Source organism: Bombus huntii, chromosome 12 (genome assembly GCF_024542735.1).
Source record: "Bombus huntii isolate Logan2020A chromosome 12, iyBomHunt1.1, whole genome shotgun sequence".
In the NCBI taxonomy this organism is placed as follows: domain Eukaryota; kingdom Metazoa; phylum Arthropoda; class Insecta; order Hymenoptera; family Apidae; genus Bombus; species Bombus huntii.
Genome location: NC_066249.1, coordinates 9,138,899 through 9,161,543, shown reverse-complemented (window position 1 = coordinate 9,161,543; position 22,645 = coordinate 9,138,899). Strand labels below are relative to the sequence as shown.

The following is a 22,645-nucleotide window of genomic DNA, read 5'->3' as shown; positions in this document are numbered from 1 at the left end:
AAAAAAATAATTTCATCGATATGATGCTCCTCCTCGAACTAAACAACTTTCGTTAAAACGTTATTCTGATAAATTCAATGCCTCGCGAGATATTCTGTCGTTTCCAGTTAAACGAAATATCCTGTATATATAATATATATTATATATTTCGTGTGTGGGTATGTGTGTGTGTGCGGATGCGCGCGCGCGCATCTGTGTGCGTAAAAAAAAATATATATATATTATATATATAAAACAGTTTAAAGAAAGAAAAGAAAAAACAAGAAAAATGAATATACATAGTACATCGATGGGATGTAAAGGCAGATTAACGCAAATATGTTGATATGTTTTAAATATAATTGAAAAGAAACTACATTACTACTTACCCCGATTGATTCAAACTATTAATAGTTTCGAAAAAAATTGATAATCTTCAATATATATGCCAGCAAATTTAGTCACGTCTAGTTTGTTAATTTATGGACTAATTATAACCAACGTAAACTGTATACCGATAATGAAAATCGGATACCGAGGAAATACAATAGAATATTATGAAGACACCGGTGGCACAATGTTCGTGCCACGAGCGTTGCGGAAGAACTGAATGATTCGGTGAAGAGTAGGATAACTTGTTGATCGTGGGGATCCATCCTTCGGAAAGAATTTTATGCGCATGCCTCGATAATCTTCTCGTACAGGAAACTACACATGTATATATAAAACAGTTTCTTATAGTTTTTTATCAACAAATATGCACGTACGATTATATGGCTATTGTTTTCGTAATATATGGTATTGTTGAAATAATACTTTATAGAAATAATATACTTTGTTTGGAAGAAACTTATTAAAATCTTCATCTTCGAAAAATGCGAGGAAAATTGAAAATCGAAGTAATTCAATAGTACTTTTTATTAAGCATTCTCATTACATGGATAGAAGATATGCATAGTGAAATGAAAAAATTACATACATACTTATTAGTCAAAAATTCTATTCGAACATGGACGAAGTTCTGACGCTTAAAACTATCTTATAGAATTCTTTATATTTACCGCAGTAAAACTAAGAGAATACGGCATATTTTACGATAAACTATGAATATTGTTTCATTTTTTGTTCTCTCAATAATAAATTTCACATGTTGTCACGCTTGTTCTATCTCTTTATGAGTAAATTAAACGCTAAATCTTTCTTCGTTTCACATATTCCATTAGATCTGCTTGATTTTGATTAGAATAAACTAATTTTTGTTATGCTGCAGTTTGTTTTTCTTAGTTTTATTGCAATAATTTTTAACAATATATCTTTTAATATTAATATTAAATAAATGATACATGATAGTTTTAATTCTTATTCTGATAAACAACTTCATTGCAATCAATTTATGAATTTGAGTGCAATAAATATGTTTCCGATTTAACGTAAAGCTATTCTTTTCTTTTTTCTTTTTCTTTTTTTCTTTTTTATTTACGATACTATGGCACATTATGATAGTTTGATTATATAATTAGAGGCAAAGTTTAAAAAATCTAATAAAAAAGAAAAAAATCATTTCTATACTTCTAAAATGATTAATATCGATCAAATTATGCTTTTACTTTCGTTAAAATTAAAAATACATTTCTGTATAAAGCTTAACATATCTATATTCGATTTGGAAATGTATAATTAAAAAATATCATTCTCTATTAATTATTTTTCTTCTTTTAACTCTCAACGAATATTAACAATTTTTAATATATAGAAAATTGTAATATGTGTTATTGAGATATTCGAATATTTCCTATATTTCAGCATCTTTTACCAATACTTAAATCAATAAAAAAGATATTTTATATCTGTCGGAGATGAGGGGCCTTCTCTTTGCAATCCTTGGCAAAACCTCAATACTTTAGTCTAGATTCTTATCATAAGCCGTACTTAAGTAACTGTTTACGATTTAATCCGATTATGTTTGCCCGAGATTTTGTGACAATGAGCTTGGACTCGAAGCGACACAACCAGTCGCTAAACGTAGCCGCGGTCACGGGATGAACGTTTTACCTAACAAAGGTATGGAGTAATCGTATAGCTCTGCTTAAAAAGATATAATTGTAGCGGCACGCGACATTAAACCCACCAACGGTTTCTGTCCCGTGGCTCGCTACACAAAGACCCCATTCTTCGGACAAGATGATTGCCAGATGTCGATACATCTTCACAGTATATTTTCAGCTAGCCTAAGGATCCGCTACAAATCTTAGGATTTATTTAGCTAAGGTTCTTCGAACTGACAAATAGTCTTAGTCTTAGCAGCCCCTAAATCTATCACCTACCACGGGAAGATACGGGAAATCTGCTTTTCCCGCGTACGATGCTTCCTGCTAGCACCTCGACCACCGACATATAGAAATTAACCAATTAACAGCAACGTCCAGTTCCCTCCCTCACTTTCTGAACGAAGGCTTTCCTCGACGAATCCGATGATCTCGTGTCCTTTGACACATCCCATCATAGTTTCTCCTCTGCAGCAGCATCGTGACGGAAGGTCATTCTCTCGTGAGGTCTCATTAGCGAATTACGTAGCGTCTTCACGATTAGTGAATACTCTACGTTCTAACAAAGAGTTGGTTTAGTAATACCAGTATCGTAGACAAGTAAATCGAGTCCGAGAAATTAGACTTTGGAAGAAAGTACATTTGCTATCCCGTTGACCGTGGATTCGTTATCGAACCTAATACCATTGTCGTTAGTGTCTAATCAACGCGGTTACTTGTCAATTCTGTAATATCCACACTTGTACTAATAATCATATTTGTACTAGTAAATATCTTCTCTATTGCATAACAACAATGTCTAATCCAAATGAAGATTCGTTACAAGCCCCTAACCCCTAATCATGATGCGAACCCGACATATCTATATTATAAATTATGTTGAAATTCAACTTTATTTAATTAACAGTAATTATCATGATAATACATATCTGTAATAGAGGGATCATATTTAATAATTTTAAACGATAATTAATTACATACTTTAAGTTGCTGCTTTACATTTGTAAATTTAAAAACACGAATTAATTTCTTTTAACAACTTCTGTTACAAGGCATCTTCTAAAACACTTGTCACGTTTATTATAATGATAAGTAACACATAAAAAAGAATAAAACCCGAAAAGAGTAAATACAGTAAATTCAACATCTATTCAAGAATATTAACGCCTTTGAACAGTCGTGAAATTCATACTTTTAACTTTTTGAAGTCAAAGTTCCAAGACGCTGGCTTTTAAAAGATAAGGAGCTAGCATAAATCTTACAATAACCAGTTCTTTTGGTCAACATGTGTGTGCATCGGTAGACGTTTTCGTCGCAATGAAAGTTTGACGAAAATTACCAGAGGTGATATTAAATCAATAAACTACCACTTATTTGTTTATTAGAAAGTTCGTTTAAATTATGATACTAACTTTTAACTGAAAAATCACAAAATTCCTTTCGAGGTAGTAACGTTGAACGATTTAGTTTACATAATCATTAAATATCATTAATTTCAAAATTTGAACTTTCCAAATCACTGAAATATTAATCCTCGGAATCCGCACAAAATTATTAATTAATAATGTACTATTTAGTTTCTTTATTTCCTACCTTAACATAAGTTTTTAGATTAATATCTACTAATATATGCAAAAAAGAAAACAAATTTATATTTCAAAATAAATTATATTTCAAACAAAACAAGTAAAATGGAAATGAATAAATACAATGTAAATAATTGTTATTAACTATAATTAATAGGGTGTATTTGGTAACAATTTGTACAAGGCTAGATAGGAAAGTAATTTTCCTCCTTGATGTTCCTTTCGTATACATGTACGTATGTGTTAGCGACGATGCGCGTTAAAGGTCACCGAAAGCAGTTGTTGGTCCGATACCATTTTGCTTTTGTATGGATCTATGGGGCAGAGCAAGGGGAGAGGGGGGGGGGGGGCGGGGGTAAAAGAGGAGATCATTATTGGGCTGTGTATGACCAGTAACACTACGTGTAGAAAAGTGCAATCCAGATGTCTGACAAATAGTGATAGCTATCGGACGTTGAAGAATTGTTTGGAAAAAGATATAGAAAGAAGATTTGAAGTTAACAGGCAAATCAATATTGCATCAGCCTAAAAAATACAAATACCTGGCCTAGGAATGTAAAAAACGAGGGTGACTGCTGTTAAAACCCAGGATATACATATTTTTGCACTCTGGAATTTCATAACAAAATGTATACCTATGAGTGATTCGGCCATACAGTATCATATCCGATCATCAAAAAAGTTTCTAAAGAATTTTGATTTAGATATGACTATTACTGTCTAATAAATATGACTAATAAATATTCTATTATTCATCTTTAATTTCTTCCTATATGTTTATAAATGAATTATATTATGTTTTAATAATAAATAAAATAAATACGTGTATGTTTAATTTAATAGCTTTGAATTAAAATTATAGTTGTACTTTATGATATGCAAACAATTGCAAATGCAATTAAATTATTTTGAAAAAAGACAGAAGTTTTCTTTTAAGAGCAAACGATACTTTATGACACTGTAAGAAATTAAGAAGAAGCAGCAGTTCCGATTTGATCGATCAAATACTTTTCAAGGAATGCGATATCTCTGTTTGGAATGTAAAGAAGTGACAAACGAAAATGGATTAATCGGCTTGATACCTGAGAATCTTGCTAACAGTACGAGTTAAAGGAAAGCTTTCGTTGAATTTACATGTATTATTCCAATCATCAACATTTAAGGATAATATCATTGCTCCTCCAAAATTATTCCTACGGATCCATTCAGCCTAAAACATAGTACATAGCAATTAGAATATGTTTGGTCCTTGAGCGATCTTAATTCTAAAAAAAAAAATACAATCGTTTGTCTTAAATCGTTAATTTTATCGAATGGGCTTAGAAAGTAAGAGTAGTATATGTACATGCCTTATAGTAAACACTTGTAACATCGTCATATGAGATCCATTCTCTGTCTTTATAGGCATAGGGAACCTTGCTTTCATGTTTGAAAACGCTCTTCGCGCCGTTTTGAAGGAACTCGCAAACTGTAGGATAAGAAACGAAACCCATCTTCCCCAATTCTCCGAAACCATTTGCTGGTGCGAGTAAATCATGATTCTGCGGATTATCCAGTCTATAGTTGTGGCCATAAGTAGGAATCCCAACAATTAACTTTTCTCTTGGCATCCCTTTTGAAAGCCAATAATGAACCGAATAATTAACATTTAGAGTGGAAAGATAACCGGATTCAGCAGCATGTGAGAAAAGCGGTGCATTGAGTCCGGTAATTGGATAGTACCATACATAAAAATGGTAGTCATATGACATCAAGTTCACAAAATCTACATACCTAAATAATAACAAAATTTGATAAATTTTATATAAACATTTACGACAATATAAATAAACAAAATTGATTTTATAGTTACATAAAGAAATACTTTTTCTTAAATGATCTTAATAGCTCTAATTATTATTGGCCATTATCGAATAGTAGCGCAGCTATCTAATATTGCTCATATTACAAAAAACATGTTCGCTCACTTTGCCATTTCTGCAACCATATAGCTTTGATCAACAATAGCTTGTGGAGCAGCTACTGCAACAGAAAGAATCAACGTTTTTGTAGCGCGGTAAAATTCTCTTCGTAATTCCTCTAATAATTGTACGAAATGGAGTTTTTCCCGTTCATCAGCTCCAAGCCATGCAGGAAATTCCCAATCTAAGTCGAGTCCATCGAAACCAAATGTCTTTGTCACATTTAAAACGGACCGTATAAATCTATAAAAAAGAGAACATGTAGCGTTTTCAATGCACTTTATAACGGAACAATTAAAATGAAAAACAACAAAAGTTACCTTTTTCTATTTGCATGATTTTTTACCATTTCTGAAAAACCTAAGTGGAGCTCATTACTGCCGCCAGCACTGATCATGACCCTTAATTGAGGTTGCAATTTCTTCAAGGCGATAACTTCCTTGTAGATTGATGAATTACTGCCCAAATCTAGGCTGCAGTTCACCACGCCCGCAAAACCCACGATAATATGCGTACAAAGATCAGGGTCAATGTGCGACGGACTGAGCTCCCAGAACGTGTTCAGGTCGCTCGATATGGTGTAATAACAGACAATGATTTGCCTATAAAAGAAAGCTCTTTTCAATAACTTAAATGTTATTTTCTCATAACTAATTCTTGATGATAATAACGATGTTCGTAAACTTTCTCTTGAGACATATATACTTTGGGCAATAAATATATAAGTACCCTGAGGAATTGGTGTTGTAGTGTTGTGGCGAACTGATGCTGTTGTTCCTGTCCGCATTCTGGTTCTCCTTCGTCGACTCGGCGTACATCCGAGCCCGACGTAACCACGTAGCAATCTTGGCATTGTCTGTTAGTGTTTCTGTATCGAGTGTCTTCGCTCTTGGAGAGCGAAGGATAACAATTCCCAACCACGCGCGTGTCACGAAAAGAACTCCAAGTATCAAAGATACTAATGCCAAGCACAGAACTTGTGTTCTCCAACGTGGTCTACAAAAGGATATGAAAATTTATATTAATTTCTAAATTTGAGTCATTGATATATAATATATACAGATAAGCTTATGTTTCATACAATATCAGAAATGTGTGCAGTAAATACAGTTAATAATTCATTATAACAAATTTATTTCTCAATTTTATACGCTTGAGCTGCATGAAGCATAAATTTCAAATTTATTTTATGCGCATTTTTAACCATTTTAAACCATGAAGGCTTCTTGTATCATAGTAAATATAGGATAATCAATAACCACACCTGTAACTTTTGACATATACTCACACATATATGCCCACACATATGACTCATTACACACAAAAAAAAAGCTATAAAAGTAGATGTTGTAAAGAAATTTAATATTATATAGGAAAATGTAAATATAGAGAATGTAAATAAGATAAATATAACTATATTATTCAATGAAAACAAGCAAAGTTTATATTTTACACTTTCTATAACGATATAGGTATATACCTTTTTTTATAAATGTTTAGGTTTACAAAAATATATTGAAAGAATTATTTAAGTGGAGTAAAAATGGCAGTTTCAATACCGTAAAAAATAATATTTACAAATTTTTAAATCAAATTTTACCAAATTTGACAATAGTAATTGACTTTACAGATATGTGTATCTAACAATATATTCAATTGTAACTTTTGAAATAAGGAATTTGGTACTGTACATTATCTAAGAGATAAAGTGCTTATAAATGGAACTTTGATTATTATCATTTATTCAATTTATGTGTATTAACATTATACATGCATATTCTTCTGCGTAATTATCTAAACTATACTATTTTATAATATTATATTGTAATATATAAATCTAGTAGTGAGGAGGCATCTAAACAGTGTTATGAATAAGTATGTGTTATGCTTAATATGATATCATTGAAAATGATATATTGCTAATATCAATTTGTAAATGTAAATTACGAGATTTATTATACACATTGGAAAGAAAGAAATAAATGAAAACCAAATTATTATTATAGGAGTTATGTGATTGTCATATACACACACACACACACACACACACACACGAGCGCGCGCGCGCGTGCATGCATGCATATAATATAAGGGAATTAAAAGACAACTAACTATACAAAAAAGTGCAACTTACTGTCGGACGTCTGTTAACAATTCATATTTGGCCTGTGGCACGGGGATTTGGTTAACCATTGAACGCACAATGTTCGTCAAAATTGACGCTTGAGGACGCTAGTCCTCTAGGGTGGCTTACCACTTTTATTACTACGCCCAATGCGTTATGATTAGGGTCGTATACTTATACAGATATGTCTGACAAATCCTGCGGTGGGGGTAAGGTTTTTAATGTCATAAAGCGTGCTTTGCGAAATCGGCCGCTAGCCATAGAGCGCTGCGATCTAGTAGGTTAATGAGAACGACATGTATCAGAAGGAATCTACTTTCTCGGGATTTATCTTTTAATGATAACATTCTCTTTGTACTTTTTCTATTTTTTTATTTAGTTATATTGTGTATATATATTCCAACTCCGTTTAAATATATGATAACGTCTTACCAACGTAATTCTTTTTATAGGCATGAGTAGTGCTTAGTTAATGACTAGATTACTTTTTATAATTTTTCATGATTTGTTTAAATAAAAGAAGTAAATACACAGTATTTCATTTGGTACAGAAGAATGTTATTTGAATAAATATTATTTATGAACCATTATTAGATATTATTTCCAATAAAAACATTTAACAAAATTACAATTTCGAAATCTAATATATTTTTAATACTTTTATACCATGTAGATTTGACGCACCTATTGGTAAATAAGTTTGTTTTTGTTTTTTAATTCATTAAAAAATCGCATAACAACCTATATGTACTATCTGTAATGTGAATGATATTGTCGAAAACATTTTATTGAAATAATACTTTTCACGATTGAAACTTTCCAATGTTGTTAAATCTTCTATTGAGCAGGCAAAATTATAATAGAATTTTAGAGTTTATAAAATTTATTAAAAATGCAAAAAATACTTATATTAAATCACATTTATTAAACGTTAAATGTTTATATATAAAAATATCTTTATACATTGGTTTGAACATTTTCCTTTGAATGGCTGACCCTTTTCCTCTTTGGTTTCTTTGATGTCTAAATTGACACATTCTTAGTTGGACATAATAATGAACCTACTTACAGAAAGACATATTTCCAGTACATCCAATGTTTTGTCCGCTGAGAGATAAAAAATTTTTATGTTTGATGTGTATTTTAAGAAACATTCGTTTACGTACTTCATTAAATGATAAAAGAATGCAAATTTGCACGAATCAAACCTTTCGTTTTCATGCCAACTAACTGTGCAACTGAAGTATTATTCTTGCTATGGATCAGTGTTTCTGTACATGATTTACCTTTCTTACACGTATATCATTTTGTAAAAGTTGTTTGCATAGATAGCCTGTAAGTATGGTATAATTACGTAATTAATACATATATAAAACATCAAATTATGTTTCCACGACAATGAGACATAGATTTACATATTTATTTTTACACATGTCTAGATATCTGCAACATATTTGAACGTATCTCAAATACAAACATGCATTATAAGAATAATGCATATATACGGACTATGAACTTCTCAGATAATATTTTTCATTATATTTTATAGGCAACCAGAGTTTCTTTTTGTAATCAGTATTTGCAAATGTTAAATGTTAAAGATTTATCAGTCATGTTCATTGCGGCTCTATTTATATGTGCATATTTTATTGGAAAATTGCTGATTATATATAACGAGATCTATCTATCAACAAAATATACGACAAATCATATTCACAAATAGTTGCACATTCATGTCGTAAAGAAATGGTATTAATATGAAAGAAACATCTTTAAATTTTTTTAAAAAATTATATTTTTTCAAATCTTCACTCAGCCTATCTTGAATACATTTAATTAAAACATGAAAATCTTTCTCTCATTATCTGCGGATGAACGAATCAGTTTTTTTTTAATTCATTTATGCTACTGTTGTACCTAGTCATCCCTCTGTTTGTCAAAGCACTGTCTCCAATGACATCATGTATAAAAGTTCCAACATTTTTTAACAAATATGTTGCTTTAAAAACAATTTTAGCTAAGTATTCTTCGCAAGCTGAACGTTTTAAAGCAAAACCAGCGATTGGTTGAGTATATTTATTTGTTAAGGACTAGTACTGTAACACAAGACCTTGGGTTGCCAAGTACCTGATATTTGAACTTTGAAGTGTCATCAGGTCGTCAAAGTCTGTTAAGCTCATGTAAGTCAACGTCTCTGGATTCACAGCAATAGACTTCTTCGAATTGATCTCATCGAGGGTCGGAACACTGTGATTCTTTTAATAGCTTAACAAATTTTTCATCAAATCCACGCTTTGTACCCACTTGAGACATATAATCTCGAATGGTCCTTGCACAAGGCAATGGAATGATCTCGTTCTTCCTCAAGAATTCGTAGTAACTCTGAGATTTGATATTCATTAGCATACACATCATTATAAACTCATCTGTGTAACGGCGGCCTTTTGGATCCTTTGTTTTCGCAGCCGAAATTATTTCTTGGATAACTAATTTTTGATTTTTTGAAATTTTATCCAAGTCACTATCTGTCATACATATCATACATGCTTTCTTCTGTTGATTTACGATCAGGTCTGTAGTACGCTTCAGCTTATCTTTCATTCGATTAACCCTAGCATCTTTATATTTGATTTTTTCTCGCATAGTCTTCAATTTCATTTCATCAAATGGGTTCAAAGAAGTTGTGACTCGTTTAATAACCGTTCTTTTTTTCATTCTTCTAATCTTTTGTGATAAGGTGTTAGAATATTTTTTACATGAATTACATCTTTCACTCATGATAGATAATATAGAGCAGTCTGCATGACGCCAATCCGTACCAATACAATTTTTTAGAGCAGTGTTTGCACGGATTGTATCTAAACCAGTGGACGTTATTCCTTTACATGTGCGTAAATCTTTAAATTTTTTCAAAATTTCTGGTATCATAGTGATTTTAGTTAATATTCGTGGAAGTTTTGCAGCTATTACATCAACGGGTGTCATGTATATTTCGTAAGTTATTTTTCTAGAACCTGTGACTAAAACAGATTTTGCAAAAATATGCTTTTCTTTTCCGCAATCATTCACTCTTATAGCATATGTAAATAAGAGAGCTTCTTCATCGCCAACTTTAGAATTGCCGACGATCCATGGTTTCGGTATTTTCAAAGGTGCATTATTCTCAAAAGTATCGTCTTCTGTTGTAAAAAAAATTATAATTAACTTTTTATACTTAATCTACACATTTGATAGAAAAATGTACTAACGAAATTTCTTTAAGAAAGAATAATTAACAAATAATACTCTAAGCAAAAAAGATAAAGTGTATATTTTTCTGATTTAAACTATTTTTTCCAACAAATTTTTAATAATCGTGGATATTTTAATTTTAACAATTATAAATAATTGTAAAAAGTTATCGATTATTTTCAAAACAAATTTATCATACTTACGTTGAGATTCAAAGTTAAAACCGATAGAGTCAAACATTACTGTAGTAAATGGAAACCCAGAACTTGTAAAATGAAGCATTTTCAAGTTATCTTCTGCTTTGGTAACTGTCACAAATGATTCAGGTTGCATGTTATTGTTTATAGAACAATCAATATTTACATCCGATTTCACAGAAGACATTATACTTGAATTAATAGAATCTGTTGACATAAAATAGAGAAAACAGTATAAAAGTCCAAATTTCAAATATAAATTTTTTATAAACAAGCATCAGGCGACGTATAGATGTTTTTGAATGTTTTGAAATTTATTAAGATTAAATAGATACTTAGAATCATTATGAAAACTATAACAATATGTTTGGAATAAACTTCTGGAATAATGTATCAATACAATAAAGGTAACAGTCATAATTATACAGGGTAACCAGATTTCAACAAGTTATTATTAATATTTAACGAAGTATTAACATTTCCATCAACCGTTGTATTTTATATTAAAAAATATTAGATACTTACAATGAGAAGGAACACTGCTATCAAGGTCCAGAGAGACAATAGCAAAACATTCATTATTTTGATGTACGTATCGTTCTATGTCATTGTTCACAAATTCATCCTGCTTTATTGACTTAAGCTGTAATATTTCCTGAACTTCATTTTGATGTTTCTCCAATACTACCGTACTTATGTTTGCTTCTTTTTCTTTAGTTACTGAATTTGAATATTTTGCTGTACTGCTTGCACTTACTCCTTCTTCTGTAGTTGTTGACCTTGGATACTTTATTGTACTACTTGCACTTTCTTCTTCTTCTTCTTCTTCTTCTTCTTCTTCTTCTTTAATTGTTGACTTTGAATATTTTGCTCTATTACTTGCAATCATTTCTTGTTCCCTAATCGTTGACTCGGAACACTTTGTTGTACTACTTGCGGTTACTTCCTCTTTAGCTGTTGACTTTGAACATTTTGCTGCTTAAACATAAATTATTTATAAATATGTGTGTATGTGTCTATATTTTACGTTTACTTGTAAATAAATACATCTTGAACAAAGCATGTTCATAAATAGATCTTATTTTTACAGAACTTCCCAACAAGATGAATTTAAATACAAATATTTTAGTGAATAGTTTCTAGCGTGCAAGAATCGCAGAAAAAAATATATGACCTGAAATGAGTGAATTACAAAATAAAATGTCAAAACTTACGTTCTTGTACTGCATATGTATGGTCTGTATAAAATCTGGCGTATTTCCTCATTGTGTGTCTTATTACATCTTGTACGTCTTGTTGTGGGCTTCTTGATCTCGATCGAGATTGCAATGGATATCCATCAAATATTGTAGGTACAGCTCCTGGTCGTAAACGCGTACGTTTTAATGGTACCTAACAAATATTTGAAAATAAGTATCATACAATAATAAAAGATTTTGTCATTATTAGGAATAATGACTAAGGAATTAGAAAATAATTTTAATGGATAAATCAAATGATTTTACCTGAGCTATAATTTTCCCATTATTATCGTACTTGATATATTCTCTAATTATGTAACGTTCTTCAAAATGTTTTTCACATATTCGCTGACCCGTTCGCAAACGTTCTATTCCGGGAATTAATGCTGCCCATTTTGCACCAAAATTTTCATTTTTCACTATGAAAACAGATACTTTTTCATTACGTTTATCTTTATTTGTCCTACAATTCGGCACAGCACAAGTCCATGGCATGTTGAATTGATATATTTCTGTCGTCACGGCGGCGGCGGCGGCGGCGGCGGCGGCCTTTTAATATGGCTTATGGACATACGCTAGTCTAAAATCTAAAACTTGTATTCCAATAAAAAGAAAAATGAAACCACGATTCACGTTTCAAAACGTCTTCTTCTCTTTAGCAGGATCCTTTAAGGGCGGGAGGAGGGGAGCTACGATCACGGATGATCGTGATTGCGACGGTCTAATGCTTAGCGAGCAAATTAGAAAATATTTGCCGTTCATTAAGGCTTGATCCCACCACGGAAGTTACCAGACCTGTAATCTGTGTACGTACACGACATACATACGACGATATGATTGTATTATGATATGCATAAACGGACGTTATGTCCATGATACTCACACTTACGAGTATGTAATCTAAAAATCATGTTACGTACGTATATGAAAGCATGAAGGATAAGGTTTTACTGCGTATGATAACTCTGTTCGAATAAACAGTAAGCAGAAGCAAACATAGGAATAATCAAAATTTTCCGTTGCCATTATTATTAATGAAATTAACTACATAATTCGATTTCTAAATTATTCCGTTAATAAGGACTGGAATTAAGTATTAAATGATTGGAATGAATAATAACATAAAAATGATGTATCTCAATATTAACATTTAAAATAATTGACATATTCGGTAAATGATAAAGGAAACATTTAAAAATAATATTTGTTTTGTTTTATTCGGTTATAAATATGATAAAAAGTAAAGTGTAAGTCATAATTATGCTTGGAAGATGTATATTCTTTTTATATATACTTTTCTGAATAAATACATTTCTGTCAACCATCATAATGTACAATTGATTGATAGACGAATACAAGTTCAATATTCACACATATATACGCATATACATATAAATATATTAAAACAATATAATATTCACAATACTTTATATTACAACCATTTATGGTAGTATATTTTAATTATTAGAAAATATGTTAGATAAAATATGTTTTATCTAAAATTATTGAACATACTGATGAGATTACATTTTACGAGACGCAATATTGAACGAAAAATCCATCATAATCCACGAACGAAATATCCACCATTTTTTATTTTAAATACAACTTAAAGATCACAGCTCTGTTGTATCAACGAAAGCGCGAAGATGGAAAAATCTTAAATTTCTGAAACCATTATTACATAATATATATAAAGTTTTATTTATCTAATTCAACTAACAACCAATAAAAACTGTACAAAAGATTTAAAAATAGTATAAAATATGAAATAGTAAAATAGTTAGATATGATTTAACATAGATACTAAATGATTTTGAACTAGTTAGTCCTAACCGAGGATAAAAAAGAGATAAACGACAGCTAACAGTTTTATCTTTAATCGAAGATCATGAAAGTCGATCATAGAAACAAGATACACAAACGAATCGGAATATTTCGAGAACTGACATTATAATTATTATGAAAGTATAACTAGGAATTTGTCTATATGTTGGAAAGCCAAGAATAAGCTTTTTTATATACCATAATCGTTCACTGTGCTCTGCCACCAACTAGTGCTTCGTCTTCTGCTCTAGGTAAACGTTTGTAACGTTCTTGTGATACCAAATAAACCGCTAATCCACCAAAAAGGATTAACATAAGTCCGATTACATTAATTAATATTGCTTCGTCTACAAGATTTGGATAATTATTTCTGAAATTACGTATTATAATAAATGAAAGGGTGACTCATACGTTATTGTGTCATAAGTTTATACTTACCCTAGAGCAAAAAATGCTTTTTCATTGAGGCCTAAAAGACAGGAAGCAATTACACCAACGAATCCTGCGATTCCAAAGTATACATGAATTGGCATGTAAGAAGCCCGTAATGGAAGTTGTAATCCCGGATACAGGAAAGATAGAAATCCAGCAAGCCACTAAAATATTAAAATATATGTATTTCGCGATTATTGAACGATTATATATGGATAAAATTAAATAAAGAGTTAATGACATTTATACCTGGCAGCAAAATAAAATTACGCTAGTGAGCCCAATCCAACTATGAAGACTGTACATGTTTGGAATTGGTTTCGATTGCAAGTTGTGGCTGTCAAACACAGCCACAAGAGAAATTACAACTAATGCAACAATTAATATCATTATGCCTGCGTGAATTAGCTTCAATCTTCGTTTCCGAGTATTTCTCTGTGTCCTATATATTAACATACCTAACAAGATTGAAGGTAATATTAAGTAAAATAAAAAAAAAGTTAATTCAATGTTCTTAAAAGTTTCCTTAAATCGTTAAACATACCATTGGCATATAGAAATACGAATCCAATAACCATTAAAAGAGGATGCCAATTGAATTCTAACGTTGGATTAGAATTCCAAGCAAAACCACCTCTATAACTGCCACACCAAACTGCAACTAGAATTATCAGTATTGCTCCAACGATTTCCATTGCAATGATGAGCGGTCTGAAACCCTCCAGATTAACACGCGGTTCTGTAATTTGCTCCATGTCTGGAAATAATTTTGTAAGCACTTCATTAAAATTTTGAACTGTCATGAACATCTTGTAAGAAATGAATTAAGCGAGATACTAAACATAAGTATATAAAGTTAATAGGAAATAAAAAGCTTTTAAAATAAATAAGCGACATACCTAAACATATCTGGTATACGTATGGATAATTTGTTGACATAATTTAACTAAAAAATGAATTCTCTATTTCATAAAATTTTAAACTGAATATCCTTCCTTATATGATTTTATACAATCTGTTTAAATCTTATTATTTATTTCTTTTCAACTTTTAACAACATTCTACGGTAATCTTTTATTTAATTTTTATTATTCAGATATTATTTCTATCATAAACTAAAAATCACATGATATTTCAACATGTAAGAGAAACTAATTTTTAATTAGAGCTTATGAACTTATGTGGAACATATTATATATTCAATAAAATAAACTTACTTCTTTGACATATGGTAACAATTATTTGACTTTCTTTTTGTTTCGGGGATTTAATTGTATTTGAAAATGTATACATAAACGTTCACTAAGATAAATATGTTATCTTGTTACATAACGTCTATATAAATATAAACATATAAATTGATTAAAATATAATGACACTTAATATATTAATAATTTCCTTTTAAAGTAGTTGATTGTCTCCCTTGTGTTAGGCTGTAAAATTACGAAACTTATGTCCCTGTAATCATTCTGCATAGCAACACTTAATGCTGTGATAATGCTTAAAAGTAGCATCTATAAATCAACAAGTGTTAAGTTGTTGCTTTAGTATCATTAAGATGATTTTATACATCTGATTAAATAATTGTTGAAATATTAAGGTGTCCAGTCTTATTAAATTTGACGAAACGAATTACATATAAATGAAAATGGATAGAATGGAACACAATTTCTAATTTAATGACAGCGCTATGAAATTGGCCACTTTACCTGACACTTTCCACAAAAGGTTTCAAGAAAAAAATCAACAGGTACTACGCAGGTTCTCCAACGACGTAAAACAAACTATCGATTATATCTACGCAGTTGTGGAATGAGATATTTAAATTTATCGCACTTCTAGTCAATATAAAAACTAATTGCAGATAAATATGCCGATTCAAAATATAAGATTGATCAGTTGATATATAATTAGAATTTTTAATTTTGAATACGAATTAATTTTAGCCTTAAATAGTAGTGATAAGGAAATTATTAAAAATGAAATACGTGCACGTAATTAAAATCTAATTTGTCATAAAGAATAATGGCAATACGAGAAAAATATTTGTTCTAAAAGTAAAATAACACATATTTTTTAGTCGCATACGATACAATATACACAACACGATACAATTTATTTGGCACGCATACATTAGAAATCACAGCTTTGGTTTCTCCTATTAAGAAAAAATATTTTATATATATATATATATATATATATAATCTTATTGTGCCTCTAACGTAGAGTTATCCTATTTGATAATAATCTATTATATCGAATATAAATTTTAGCAACGTTCACACCACCATACGTATGTAATTGAAAAATAAAGATAACCTTAAAATATTTTACCGATAAGGGAAGCAATTTATCTTTTAATATATGCATATATATGTATATGTGGTTATTGATAAAATATCGCAGAAAGATGGAAAAACGAAGACTTCTTTTAAATTTAACAAAAAATAAAAGAATTACTCTCGTCTTTGAGAAATGTTTCTCAGATGCCACTGCAACTAATAATAATGAGAAAACAACACATTTTGGATACAAAACTGTCAAAGAAAGTGATAAAGTGAAAGAAGGTACATTTTATAATTTATGTAGTTATCTGAACAATTTTGCCTTTTGTTCCTTTATATATATTATCCCTATAGGTAACAAAACTTTTTATTCCCAAAGGAAGCATACCCTGTATTATAGAAATATTTATAATTTTGTTTACGAGAAACAACATTATATATAAACGGAAAATATACAAAGAATCAAGATACAAATTGTTCAAAAGAATCAGAACAAATTGTTCGATATAATTTGTATTTTAAGAGCTTTTAGGATAGTCAAACTAATACAATTTATATTAATTGTTAAGCATTTCGTGTAATTTGTTTCTGCATTAACCTTTAATCTTGTATATCTGTAATGTCAGATTTATCAAGTTAATCGAACAACTTTTTAGTATATACAGTTTTTGAGAAGGTAGCAAATTCGTACGATCGAATGAATGATGCTATGAGTTTTGGAATTCATCGCATTTGGAAAGATATATTCATTCAGAGGCTTGGACCAACTCATGGCACCAAATTATTAGATTCGGCTGGTGGCACAGGAGATATTACATTCAGATATTTAAATTATTTAAAGAATACCCCTAATTACCAAGATGTAAAAAGTTCTGTAACAGTTTGTGATATAAATAAGAATATGTTAGACGTTGGTAAAGTAAGAGCAAAAAACTTAGGATGGACAGATCAAAATAATTTTAATATTGATTGGAAGCAATGTGATGCAGAAAAGCTTCCTTTCGAGGACGATTCATATAATGCTTACACAATAGCCTTTGGAATAAGAAATGTAACACATATTGGAAAGGTAAATCAATCTTATAAAATTTTTATCAAATTAACATTGAACTTCAATGATATATCTTTCTCTAAGTATAAATAGATTTTATACTCATATTTTACAAAGGAATAACGATATTTGTTGTAGGTACTTTCTGAAGCGTACAGAGTACTTACTCCGGGTGGTTGTTTTATGTGTTTGGAATTCAGTCATGTAGATAATAATATCTTGAAATGGTAACTAATTCCTTTTAGGATAAAGTAACAATTATTTAAAGTCTTCTACGCTGGATATCTATGCATGACAAAATAAAATTTTTAGGCTCTATGATCAATATTCATTTCAAATAATACCTGTGTTGGGTACACTTATAGCGGGAGAATGGCAGCCCTATCAATATCTTGTTGAAAGTATTAGAAAATTCCCAAAACAAGAAGAATTTAAAGTAAGTTGTGCGACATGGTAACGCGATATTTATGTTATTTAAGTTACAAGTCTATATATACGTGTGTGTGTGTGTATATATATATATATATATATATATGCATATTTAATTTCTAATTACTATTTTAGGACATGATTGAAGTAGCAGGTTTTAGAAATGTAACGTATGAAAATTTAAATAGCGGTATAGTAGCTATTCATTCGGGTTTTAAATTATAATGAATACCGTCGTTTATCGTTGAGATATAATTAAATGTATTAAATAACAAACTACTTGTTATATATCTTTTATTATATCCAAAGATTTGGTGAAAATAACACTTCATTATATTGTTATATTTATTACAAAATGTTTATTTTACCTCTTTCATTTATATTTTATGAGATTTTATTTTATCAAACACATTGATTCATTGAATTATTCTTCCACTGCAAATAAGCCATGATTTAAACGTTGTTTTCAAGTAAAAAAGCTTTTACTCTCCTGTCTATTATTTCTTTCTGTTCCTGAGTTAAATCAGTAATTTCGATTACTGTTGGTCTTTCATCTCTATTTAATTCTAATTTTAAGAGTGCATCCAGAGCTTTCATCTCTTTTTCTGCATTACGAAAACTCTGAAATGTTCATATATTCTTTATGAGGCATAAAAAGTTCAAATAATGAAAATAACAAATATGTTTGAAAATTATTATGATATTATAAAGCATTTTATAAAAATGCGAAGGCAAAATACCATCCTAAGTTCATGCTCGATTTCTGGATTTTTTTTCCTCAATTTCTTTTTCAATGAAAACTCTCGGACACTGAAACCTAGTAAATTTTCTAGAATCTAAAATCATAAAATGTGTAGTTATTAAAAACACACTGGATTTTCTAATAAATTCTCATTTTCACTTAAATAAATTAGAGTTCAGCACCTTATTTGAGAAAGAAACTTCTATTGTTCCAGTACCATCTGCTATTGTAGCTTGCAAAATCCAAGATGGATCTTGTTTTGTTAGTTTTCCGAGGACTTGGACGTGACCTCGAATAGTTTTAAAAGTTGTGGTTGTTATTATTTCATTATTAATATCGTAGATAAATTCGCAAATTTTCGGCTCTTCTGGAGCATTTACTCCTTTTATAAATTCTGTAATCTGCTTATCCATCCTACCCTTCTTCGAAGCTATTGTTGTACGAGGTGAAGTTGAAACCTGAGATATTGTACAACTTAACATGTTTTAAAGATGATAATTTTCAAAATAGAAAGCAGCAGTTTGTACTACTTTTTAACGAAGTACATAAATTAATATCGAGCGGAACGAGTCCGATAACATACTCTTTTTTTTCCGTCGTTTAACAAAGATTTTTGTTTTTTTTCTATTTTTGAACGGGAAATCGATGAATCTGCCTTGGCAGTACACGACTTGAAATTTAAATGTGACGAATCTTTCTCTCTGGTTTCTCTAAAGGCGTCATATTTTACATCTGTTACAGCTTTCTCATCGGTTATTACAATAATGTCATCGCTTCCCTCTTTTGGCAAAGTCCTAAATGGCAACGCAATACTTTTCTGCTCTATTGACGCTTCTGTAAATTGTTCTTCGTCAACCTGTAATAAAGTATGTTCGGTCAAAGGTTGATTAAATTTAAAGCTACGCTTTATACCGACTAATTTTACAATTTTATCTCTTAATAAAATAAAATATTAAGATAACCATCTCTAAAAAACAATCGTCATCATCCAGGATTTTTTCGTTTCCACAACTTTGATCCGTTTTAACTTGATCGCTGGTAAATTCAGTTTCTGTTTGAAAACACTCATCATCAATTAACGTTTCTTCATTTTCATGACTTAAAAGTCTCTTAATTTCAGTGTTAGCGTTATTAATTCCTCTCTGAAAATGAACATTATCATTTAAAACTCCTTCATTTTCGTAACTTTGAACTCTTTTAACGTCTGTGTTAGTATTCTTAATTTTCGATTTTTTACGATCTTCGTTATGGGAATCTTCAGTTTTAAAAATATCTTCAGGATTTACTTCGAAGTCTTCTTCAAAAAGGACTTGGTCCATTTGTGGTACTTGTGGTCTAATATTATTTGATTTAGTTTCATTATCGCTATAGGGATCAGGATTTTCTGAAAGATTTCTGTAAATGATAAATACACGTATATAATATTAAAGTTATTATCAAGACTTTCCAAAATATAACTTAATATTTGATTTAGCTTCAATTGACTTGATTTATAGTTTACTCCTATTTTGATTTCCTTATTATCCTCGCAAAATTTTTAATATTAATTTAAACTCACAGAGCTCTAGCTAAAACATTTTCCATCGCATTAGGTATTAACAAGCTATCCACTTCACCACCAATTCCTTTCAACTTTCCTTCTTCTAATAACAAAACACCTTTACGACATTTCAATGGGCCCGTTATCATAACTTTATATCCTGGTAATAGCATATCCTTGAAAAAAATATAAGAGTATTTTACATTTGTATCGTACTTTTAGAACATTCTTAAATTTATGTCTTTATTTAATAGGGAAGGAGAAAAAGAATAATAATAATAATAATAATAATGTTTTAGCTTAACCAGACCTTTATATCAATTCAAATATGTTATTGAAAAATATATAGTAAATATTAACATACATTCAGTCGAGATATATAATTATATTCAATTCCAATTAAATCTTGCAATCCATCCGTTAGTCGTAATTGTATCATTCTTTTTTTCGGAGGTTGCCATTTTTCCATTTTTTCTGCTTCGGATAGATCTATTTTTGAAATACGAGCGTTCCTAATATGCTCTAATTGTTTATATTTCGATGTTGCAATATCATACATTTGTTCTACCTAGATTATTACAATTTTAATTAATCAATTATCTGCGCAAATATATATGTAGGTATTTTATTTACTTATATATGTACCTGAAGAATATAGTTTCCAGATAAAATAATAAATTTTTGATCCGACAGATTGCAAGGTAAACATCCATTTTCATTATTAATTTTACGCAAATCACCGAGTTGCCATTGTTCTTTTACAAATTGTAAAATCTTTTCTGGGCCTGGCTGAAAATAAGATTAATTATAACAAAGTATAAAAATTTATAACAATAATACGAGTATTTTACATTTACGACGTTTTACGGAAACAAATGTAGTATGTATGTAGCCAAACTTAAAATGTGATGTTAATAATTGTACTTCAAATGTAAGGCATGCTTCACGCGTATTATAGAATTGTGCGATAACATTCATTTAGATATACATAAAATTAATACTTACATTTTCATGTTGATTTACGTAAAACTCTATACAATCTCTCAGCCATTCATTATTCATTGAATAATATTCTGATTTTAATCTACCTTTTATTCGTCTGAATACGTCTTCGTTCATTTAGGACACTTTGTGTTTATGTAAATTTATAATATAGTATAGTCTAGGTATGCACACTTTTTGTTTCAACTTTTTCGAACGACCGATGAAATACTGTTTCTGCTCTCTCCCTGCTCTCTCTGCTGTCGCGAGTTAATTCTAGATTTATTTAAGTAGAAACTTGTATCATTACAAACGAAAGGTTATGGTCTTGAGTGACAGCTAGTCGCTGTCAATGTATTTTATATACCAAAGCGGTATAATAGTATACAATATTTTATTTATTAAAATATTTGTGTGTGCGAGTGTGTATCAAATGACATTATATCAGTGAAAGAATACTTATATTTAATAAAAATGTTTTCTATCTAATAAATAAGATATGTGCTAATAATTTGTAGTTTGATTTATATGTGTGTGTGTGTGTGTGTGTGCGCGCGCGCGCGCGTGTGTGTATATATATATATGCATATTGATACAAACCGTCAAAATTATTATGAAAAATTGTTCAGTTTGTAAAAGCCTGACAGTGATTAACTGTTTTGGGATTCATAGAAAAAGTAAAAGAATATTTACTATATTTATAGAAAAGAAATTAACTCATTCGATACCAATAATAAGTTATTTAATTTGAAAGATATTTATTATTTGACATAAATGCGAACCAAGTAACGATTTGTATTACACGAAGTATTACTTTTATCTTCAATCAGCTTATACTTGTACTTATGCAAACACACAATGGAGAACACGAAGCAATTCAGTGCAAATATTTTTACCATTGACATAACAACTTGTACAATGATTCCAACGAATAAACTATATAACATTGATTACTTTTAGCAATACACAGATGAATTACTTTTAGTTACGTTC

The 22,645-nt window shown here is 30.0% G+C and overlaps 5 protein-coding genes across 15 annotated transcripts; 1 reads left to right on the top strand and 4 right to left on the bottom strand.

Moving 5' to 3' along the window:
• Positions 1–368: 368 nt before the first annotated feature.
• LOC126871853 (chitinase-3-like protein 2) lies at positions 369–7,892 on the bottom strand. The gene is made up of 6 exons (XM_050631130.1): positions 7,706–7,892; positions 6,301–6,567; positions 5,892–6,173; positions 5,578–5,814; positions 4,960–5,383; positions 369–4,820 (listed from the first exon to the last, which is right to left on the bottom strand). Exons 1-6 carry the CDS (start codon positions 7,762–7,764, stop codon positions 4,677–4,679), a joined length of 1,413 nt encoding a protein of 470 aa, XP_050487087.1. The 5' UTR covers positions 7,765–7,892; the 3' UTR covers positions 369–4,676.
• Positions 7,893–8,598: 706 nt separating this feature from the next.
• Positions 8,599–13,488, bottom strand: LOC126871851 (uncharacterized). Of its 3 annotated transcripts, XM_050631122.1 has the most exons (7): positions 12,630–13,488; positions 12,339–12,516; positions 11,650–12,102; positions 11,131–11,331; positions 9,614–10,875; positions 8,905–9,029; positions 8,599–8,803 (listed from the first exon to the last, which is right to left on the bottom strand). In XM_050631122.1, the coding sequence occupies exons 1-5, from the start codon at positions 12,858–12,860 to the stop codon at positions 9,926–9,928; spliced, it is 2,013 nt and encodes a 670-aa protein (XP_050487079.1). In that variant the 5' UTR covers positions 12,861–13,488; the 3' UTR covers positions 8,599–8,803; positions 8,905–9,029; positions 9,614–9,925. The 3 variants fall into 3 exon arrangements, with proteins under 3 accessions (XP_050487079.1, XP_050487078.1, XP_050487080.1); XM_050631121.1 differs by having other exon boundaries at positions 8,599–9,029; XM_050631123.1 differs by having other exon boundaries at positions 8,599–9,029; positions 11,650–12,099.
• A 135-nt stretch (positions 13,489–13,623) lies between these two features.
• LOC126871861 (transmembrane ascorbate-dependent reductase CYB561-like) lies at positions 13,624–16,488 on the bottom strand. Of its 4 annotated transcripts, none has more exons than XM_050631154.1 (6): positions 15,842–15,988; positions 15,524–15,739; positions 15,169–15,381; positions 14,874–15,082; positions 14,631–14,788; positions 13,624–14,562 (listed from the first exon to the last, which is right to left on the bottom strand). In XM_050631154.1, the coding sequence occupies exons 2-6, from the start codon at positions 15,561–15,563 to the stop codon at positions 14,400–14,402; spliced, it is 783 nt and encodes a 260-aa protein (XP_050487111.1). In that variant the 5' UTR covers positions 15,564–15,739; positions 15,842–15,988; the 3' UTR covers positions 13,624–14,399. The 4 variants fall into 4 exon arrangements, with proteins under 4 accessions (XP_050487111.1, XP_050487112.1, XP_050487113.1 ...); XM_050631155.1 differs by having other exon boundaries at positions 15,524–15,570; positions 15,842–15,984; XM_050631156.1 differs by lacking the exons at positions 15,524–15,739; positions 15,842–15,988 and adding an exon at positions 16,334–16,488.
• A 355-nt stretch (positions 16,489–16,843) lies between these two features.
• LOC126871860 (2-methoxy-6-polyprenyl-1,4-benzoquinol methylase, mitochondrial) lies at positions 16,844–20,050 on the top strand. 2 transcript variants are annotated; one of them, XM_050631151.1, is made up of 5 exons: positions 16,844–17,191; positions 17,566–17,978; positions 18,099–18,187; positions 18,273–18,396; positions 19,873–20,050. In XM_050631151.1, the coding sequence occupies exons 1-5, from the start codon at positions 16,999–17,001 to the stop codon at positions 19,894–19,896; spliced, it is 843 nt and encodes a 280-aa protein (XP_050487108.1). In that variant the 5' UTR covers positions 16,844–16,998; the 3' UTR covers positions 19,897–20,050. The 2 variants fall into 2 exon arrangements, with proteins under 2 accessions (XP_050487108.1, XP_050487107.1); XM_050631150.1 differs by lacking the exon at positions 19,873–20,050 and adding an exon at positions 18,525–18,733.
• Positions 18,667–22,528, bottom strand: LOC126871852 (recQ-mediated genome instability protein 1-like). Of its 5 annotated transcripts, none has more exons than XM_050631126.1 (10): positions 22,253–22,528; positions 21,677–21,928; positions 21,317–21,460; positions 21,036–21,239; positions 20,690–20,847; positions 20,094–20,526; positions 19,715–19,987; positions 19,314–19,589; positions 19,130–19,225; positions 18,667–19,010 (listed from the first exon to the last, which is right to left on the bottom strand). In XM_050631126.1, the coding sequence occupies exons 2-10, from the start codon at positions 21,788–21,790 to the stop codon at positions 18,843–18,845; spliced, it is 1,866 nt and encodes a 621-aa protein (XP_050487083.1). In that variant the 5' UTR covers positions 21,791–21,928; positions 22,253–22,528; the 3' UTR covers positions 18,667–18,842. The 5 variants fall into 5 exon arrangements, with proteins under 5 accessions (XP_050487083.1, XP_050487084.1, XP_050487082.1 ...); XM_050631127.1 differs by lacking the exons at positions 21,677–21,928; positions 22,253–22,528 and adding an exon at positions 21,523–21,670 and having other exon boundaries at positions 20,094–20,273; positions 20,418–20,526; positions 21,317–21,456; XM_050631125.1 differs by lacking the exon at positions 22,253–22,528 and having other exon boundaries at positions 21,677–22,230.
• Positions 22,529–22,645: the final 117 nt, after the last annotated feature.

Bases quoted from the DNA above. Each gene is read 5' to 3' on its own strand.
- LOC126871852 (XM_050631124.1), bottom strand. From the start codon at position 21,649: ATGAATGTTATCGCACAATTCTATAATACGCGTGAAGCATGCCTTACA. The intron at 19,226-19,313 runs GTGCTGAACTCT...TTATGATTTTAG, and splicing joins AAGTTTCTTTCTCAAATAAG to ATTCTAGAAAATTTACTAGG. The intron at 19,011-19,129 runs GTATTTTGCCTT...TGAACATTTCAG, and splicing joins TCGAGCATGAACTTAGGATG to AGTTTTCGTAATGCAGAAAA.
- LOC126871861 (XM_050631152.1), bottom strand. From the start codon at position 15,917: ATGTATACATTTTCAAATACAATTAAATCCCCGAAACAAAAAGAAAGT. The intron at 14,789-14,873 runs GTATAAATGTCA...TTAATATTTTAG, and splicing joins TAATTTTATTTTGCTGCCAG to TGGCTTGCTGGATTTCTATC. The intron at 14,563-14,630 runs GTAAGTATAAAC...ACGTAATTTCAG, and splicing joins AAAGCATTTTTTGCTCTAGG to AAATAATTATCCAAATCTTG.
- LOC126871860 (XM_050631150.1), top strand. From the start codon at position 16,999: ATGTATATGTGGTTATTGATAAAATATCGCAGAAAGATGGAAAAACGA. The intron at 18,188-18,272 runs GTAACTAATTCC...TAAAATTTTTAG, and splicing joins GATAATAATATCTTGAAATG to GCTCTATGATCAATATTCAT. The intron at 18,397-18,524 runs GTAAGTTGTGCG...TTACTATTTTAG, and splicing joins CAAAACAAGAAGAATTTAAA to GACATGATTGAAGTAGCAGG.
- LOC126871853 (XM_050631130.1), bottom strand. From the start codon at position 7,764: ATGGTTAACCAAATCCCCGTGCCACAGGCCAAATATGAATTGTTAACA. The intron at 5,815-5,891 runs GTAACTTTTGTT...TCTTTTTTATAG, and splicing joins AATCATGCAAATAGAAAAAG to ATTTATACGGTCCGTTTTAA. The intron at 4,821-4,959 runs GCATGTACATAT...ACTATGTTTTAG, and splicing joins TTACAAGTGTTTACTATAAG to GCTGAATGGATCCGTAGGAA.
- LOC126871851 (XM_050631121.1), bottom strand. From the start codon at position 12,860: ATGCCATGGACTTGTGCTGTGCCGAATTGTAGGACAAATAAAGATAAA. The intron at 12,517-12,629 runs GTAAAATCATTT...AATATTTGTTAG, and splicing joins ATGGGAAAATTATAGCTCAG to GTACCATTAAAACGTACGCG. The intron at 11,332-11,649 runs GTAAGTATCTAA...TTATGTCAACAG, and splicing joins TAGCAGTGTTCCTTCTCATT to ATTCTATTAATTCAAGTATA.